The 6,053-nt window shown below is 45.8% G+C and overlaps 1 protein-coding gene across 1 annotated transcript in view; it reads right to left on the bottom strand.

Moving 5' to 3' along the window:
- The window catches only part of LOC119316237 (FBD-associated F-box protein At5g60610-like), a 4,148-nt gene extending 1,321 nt beyond the window's left edge, over window positions 1-2,827 (bottom strand). The window contains exons 1-2 of the mRNA XM_037590547.1: window positions 1,678-2,827; window positions 15-158 (exon numbers count right to left, since the gene is read on the bottom strand). Of these exons, the coding sequence (XP_037446444.1) occupies window positions 15-158; window positions 1,678-2,739 (1,206 nt within the window). The 5' untranslated portion in view covers window positions 2,740-2,827. The remainder of the gene's footprint in view (window positions 1-14; window positions 159-1,677) is intronic.
- Between the last annotated feature and the right edge of the window lie 3,226 nt (window positions 2,828-6,053).

The raw sequence follows: 6,053 nt of genomic DNA, 5'->3' as shown, positions 1-6,053 counted from the left end.
GGGGGGGATGTTACCTCGACAATCAGCGTCTCCAAGTTAGGAAAGCATCTGAGGAAGCTGGGAAGCATCTTGACTTGACTGCGATCTCCAAAATGCACTTGCAAAGCCAACATCTGGAGGCTTGACACAGTGGTACGTGCGCTCGCCTTTGTTCCAGCCTTCAATGCATCGAAAGAGCACAAATTGATCACACATGATTGACATTTAATCTTCTAACATTTGGTGAAGGTTATTTGCTCGGTAACCTTACCAGCTTACATGTGCTAATTATGCGGTGATCGACTGGGTACTTGCGTTTTACTCAATCCGTTTATTTAGAATAACAGATTAATAATATAGAGTGTTTAAGGTGCACCGGACATATTTGAGACCTAACGTTAGGACTCAATAAAGCTGCATGTATTATTAATTTCTGAAAGATACATTACTAGCATTGCGATATCAAATACAAACACAGAAATGATCGGGTTTTGGATTCTAAATACTGGGAACCAAAAACATTAAAATATAGTTCATCAAAACAAATATCTAGATTTCAAATATCTCTAAATAGTTCAAAAATATTTAAAGAAACATGATTCAAAGCAATAGAAGAAAAAAGTAATGTTAGGATATTGTGGTCACAACATGCTTTTCCGACACCCTATATATTCAAAGCCAGTGCTACCAAAAAAATGTGATAAAGCACGAGCAGATCGCTGTTTTCTGCACTTTCAATGCTTCACGAGAATATGTAAAGAGGTAGTAGTATAAAAGTCTAGACCTACGAGGAACTAGGCAACCTTCCATTGATGGAAGAAATAAGCATCCAAATGGTAAAGAGATATATGTCATGTACTCCCTCCGTAAAGAAATATAAGAGCATTTAGACAACTTAATTATAAAAGATAATTAATCCTTATAAAACCCCTATCTTTCTAAAAAGTGATATAACATGCTATAGATAGAATGGCCACATGGTAAAACCTTACCTCCTAAGAGACAAGTAGAGTACCTTAAAAGTGTTCTTGTATACTAACAGAATCAAAACTATCCTTTGATTCTATTGTTTGGATGTATACTAAAAGTAAAAACACATTAGTTTGGTCTAGGAGTACGAAAAGCAGGGCCACCTCATGAAAGAAACAGATAACTGGAGATCAATTAATCATGTAAAATTTTAAACGGAGAAGGAAGGGGTGCAAAAGGATCGAAACTTGAGCTAAATTATTATAAGCAAGCAATTATGTAATTGTAAATGAGGATCAAGGAGCTATGACTTGTAACTGCAAATGAGCAACAAACGGATGCGAAATTGGAAATGATATATGGCCCATAACTCATGTTACACTGTTCAAAGTTTCAGCCATCAATCCATATCACCGTAAGGCAAAAGTATGATTACCAATGTTCTAAATCCTAAACAAGCAGTCATACATACTCACCATGTACCCCGTCCAGTAATTGATTGCCTGACTAATTGCCCAGTATTTCGGTTTATCATGTCAATTGCCCGTTTTTGCTAATCTTACTCGGTGTCGGCATATAGTATGACTGTATGACTACTGCTCAATAAACTGAATTTTAGAACATTGGTCGCTTTTAGCATTTGACTCATCTATTGCTTCGTGCAGAAACCTTGCTCATGAGAAGAAATGCAATCTGAGATATGAGTGGACAATTTGCCGTTGCGCGTACCTTGATGATGGTGCTGCCAATCTGCAGAATGTGCACTCCTGGCTCCAGATATCCCAGCACACGCAGCTTAGGGGCATGGCCAATCTTGACTGTCGTGCTCATTGCGCCTACACGGCCCCGCTCGCTCCAATTTCTCCAGAGGAAGAGACGCTCCAGGCTTGGGGCGTTCACCACGGCGACCTCCTCCAGGATGGACAAGCAGAACTGCGCACACCGTAGGCTCTGGTTGGCGATACGAGCTTGCAATGAGGCCAGGCTTCCATGGAACGCGAGGATCTCCAGCACGGGGCTCACGGCGAGCAAGAACTCCAAGTCTTTGTCCTTCATGACGACGCAGACAAGCACAAGCTCCCGAAGGTTGGGGAAGCCGGCGCCGCGTGGGAGGGCGGTGGTGTCCGGGAACACCCAGGCGCCGAGGCAGAGCCGGGAGAGGGAGGCGCAGCTGAAGAGCGAGGATGGGAGGGGCAGGCCGGGAAGGGGCCAGGGGCGATTGACGAAGACGAGCTCGTCGACGCCCTTGGTGGCAAGGATCTGGAACCAGCGCGCGAGCACGCGGCGGTCGGTGGCGTCCATAAAGCTGCAGGTGAGGCTGACGAAGGGGAATGGCCCAGGATGCGCCTTGAGGGCGGCGGAGACGGCGTCGGTGACGGCACGCGAGACGGCACCGGCGCGGGCGGGCCGGCACTCCGCGTCGCCCCTGGAGAGGAGGTGGGTGTCGACGAGGACGAGCGGCACAGAGCGCCAGAGGCCGCGCCAGCGGGAGGAGAGCACGGTGGTGCGCGCGCTGTCCTTGGCGGGGAGGCGAGAGAGGACGCGACGGAGGAGATCGTCGGGTAGGCAGCTGAGGCGGTCCGCGCTTCCGTCGGCGGCGGCGGCCGTGGCGGCGCAGCACAGGGGGGCGAGTGTGGAGACGGGCGGCTTGGGGAGGAAGGAGTAGAGGAATGAGAGCATCGTGTGCGTGTGGAGGTTCAGCGTCTCCGGGGCCAGCCCGTGCAGCATCCTCAGAGGCACCGTCGTGTCCTCCCCGACGGGGACGGTGGTGGGGCAGCTTGGCCCGGACATGGCGATCGTGGCCGCGGCGGCGGCGGCGGAGGAGGAGGGTTTTGGGGGAGGGCGACGCGAGCAAGGTGGGGGTGGTGTGTCAGGCCAAAAATGCTACACGCACAAGGAGATTGCTATAGATTGATTTTTACGGGGAGACGTGGCCTCCTCCCAAACACAAAGCTCCCTTTCCCCGAATTTCACTATGGCCCCTCTCCCATCCTCTTTCTAGCTAGATTTTGTCATCTCATTAAGTTCAACTAGGGTAAGTTCAACCCGGTCCATCAAATCTCGTTTCTAAATGTTCAGACCAGACAGTCCAAAATCTATTGCCATCCAACGTCGGTCACCAAATTCGTCTGAACCAATTTGAATGTCTAACCGAAACCAAACACGTGGGAGGTTTGCGGGTGTCCGGACCTCAGCCACGTCGGACTCTGACATGCCCGATCCACCCAAAAAACCCATCTAGAGCTCGCGCATTTGGACATCAACCGCTGTTTCCACGCCAAAACACACCCTTTCTCACTGCCTCTGCCCCCGATTGCCCTATACCATTGCGGGTCATTCCAACATCCGCCACCACCGGAGGACGTGACGGAGACCAATGGCTTCGCCACCACACTCTTGGAGTCGGGGCAAGATCTAAGTACAAACAAGTTTATTAGCTTTTTGCTCGCACAAACTTCTAACTGAACTACTTTTCTCTGCTAGAGCTCTAATGAGATGCACGGTAGGAGCATGGGCAACTGCCCAGGCTCGCCGGGTGTTGCCTCCTCCAATTCTCTTCCCATTGAAGTCGAACGATGATGGTCGCCCGCAAGGTAGCATCCGGGAAACTGTGGTGGTGGTGGTGGTGCAGTTTTTTAAATTATCTTTAACTTATTGCCTCTTTGATGTTGTAGTAAGCATAAAATATGTTGGGTCTGCGGTGCTTTCATTGTTTGACGTGCTACATTTTTATGGCACAAGATCTTTAAATTTGTTGCATAAGTACTTTTTTATCACAATGGTATTAATTTTTTTGATAAAATTCTCCTCTCTTTATTACACTGCAACCATTGTTACATTCCTTAGTAAGAGAGGGATGAGCTCGGTAGAAGGCTCATCAAGAAAACTATTACAAAGCGGGCCCTTGGTCGAAAAATCTAATTCATGAGCAGCAGTATTTGCCTCTCTTGGGCAATATGATAACAGTCATCCAAGATTGCAACAGCTCCTCCTGTAGATTGTCCTCCCTCATTCATCATGTTGATGATATCGATATTGCATAGTTGACTATAATCCTATTACACCTGGTAGTTTGAGATAGAGAAAGTCTGTACCGCAAAGCAATGTCTATAGCGGTGATACAATCATTGCGGTAGTTTGTTCTCCAGTTGCATGTGTTAATAAACTTTTCTCCATCATCTCTTATAACTGTATCTATTGTCCCTTTAAGAAGACCATGATTGAACGAGGCATCTACGTTTAGTTTTACATGTCCCCTAGGAGGTTATACTCCCAACGTCATGTTTTACTCTTGGCCTTTGGAGCAGCGATCGTAGTGTAGTTCATTGTTAGAACTCGAATGGAAGATGAAATTTGTATAGCACTTTGATTTTTGTCGCCGGTAAAGCTTCATTCTCTCCCGCCATAAGTACCAACACGTGATCGCTATAATTTCATGCACATTTACTTGCTCCAAACTCATTCATCTCATGTTCATATTGTTCCAGGAGAAAATCGAGCACTCTCTCATGCCTTGTCCATCAAGCATGCATTTAGGCCTAAGTTCCCACCAAACATGTATAACTGATGGGCATTGGAACAAGGCATGTAGGGGATCGTCGGCTCCTCTTGGGAAGAGATTTTAATATGCATGTTTGATAGATTGACTCTCCATGGAAGAGTACCATGGAGATTCTTCCATACAAAGACTTTTACTTTCGTCGGACATTGTAGACCCCAAACTTTCTGTCATACACCACCAATTTATCCTCCTCCTTGTCCATTAGAGCGATGGAGATTTGCACCATATCTAAGGTCCCATTCAACATTTTAAGCTGACTTAATGATACGTCTCCAAGGTATCTACTTTTCCAAACACTTTTTCTCTTGTTTTGGACTCTAATTTGCATGATTTGAATGAAACTAACCCGGGATGGCGCTATTTTCAGTAGAACTACCATGGTGTTATTTTTGTGCATGAATAAAAGTTCTCGAAATTGGCTGAAAATTTACGAAGAATTATTTTGAAATTAATAAAAAATATTAGCAAAAAGATCTACTATAAGGGGCCAGCACAGGGCTACAAGCTCAGGTGGCGCCCCCTAGGGCGCGCCACGTGAGCTTGTGGGCCCCTCGAGCCTCTGTTTGCCCTACATTCAGTCCCATAAGTTTCTGAAGGAAATATGCCCTAGAGGCAATAATAAAGTTGTTATTTATATTTCCTTATATCATGATAAATGTTTATTATTCATGCTAGAATTGTATTAACCGGAAACTTAGTACATGTGTGAATACATAGACAAAACTAAGTGTCCCTAGTATGCCTCTACTTGACTAGCTCGTTAATCAAAGATGGTTAAGTTCCCTAACCATAGACATGTGTTATCATTTGATGAACGGGATCACGTCATTAGAGAATCATGTGATGGACAAGACCCATCCGTTAGCTTAGCATAATGATTGTTTAGTTTTGTTGCTACTGCTTTCTTCATGACTTATACATGTTCCTCTAACTATGAGATTATGCAACTCCTGAATACCGGAGGAACACCTTGTGTGCTATCAAACGTCGCAACGTAACCGGGTGATTATAAAGATGCTCTACAGGTGTCTCTGATGGTGTTTGTTGAGTTGACATAGATCGAGATTAGGATTTGTGTAGGATCGAAAGTATGTCTAGAGGGGGGGTGATTAGACTACTTGACCAATTAAAAATCTATCATTTCCCAATTTTAGTCTTTGGCAGATTTTAGCTATCTTAGCACAAGTCAAGCAATCTTAACACAATTCAAGCAAGCATGCAAAGAGTCTATGAGCAGCGGAAAGTAAAGCATGCAACTTGCAAGAATGTAAAGGGGGTTTGGAGAATTCAAACGCAATTGGAGACATGGATGTTTTTGTCGTGGTTCCGATAGGTGGTGCTATCGTACATCCACGTTGATGGAGACTTCAACCCACGAAGGGTAACGGTTGCGCGAGTCCACAGAGGGCTCCACCCACGAAGGGTCCACGAAAAAGCAACCTTGTTTATCCCATCATGGCCATCGCCCACGAAGGACTTGCCTCACTAGCGGTAGATCTTCACGAAGTAGGAGATCTCCTTGCCCTTACAAACTCCTTGGTTC

This window comes from Triticum dicoccoides, chromosome 6A (genome assembly GCF_002162155.2).
Source record: "Triticum dicoccoides isolate Atlit2015 ecotype Zavitan chromosome 6A, WEW_v2.0, whole genome shotgun sequence".
Taxonomy (NCBI): Eukaryota; Viridiplantae; Streptophyta; class Magnoliopsida; order Poales; family Poaceae; genus Triticum; species Triticum dicoccoides.
This window is presented reverse-complemented; position numbering and strand designations above follow the sequence as displayed.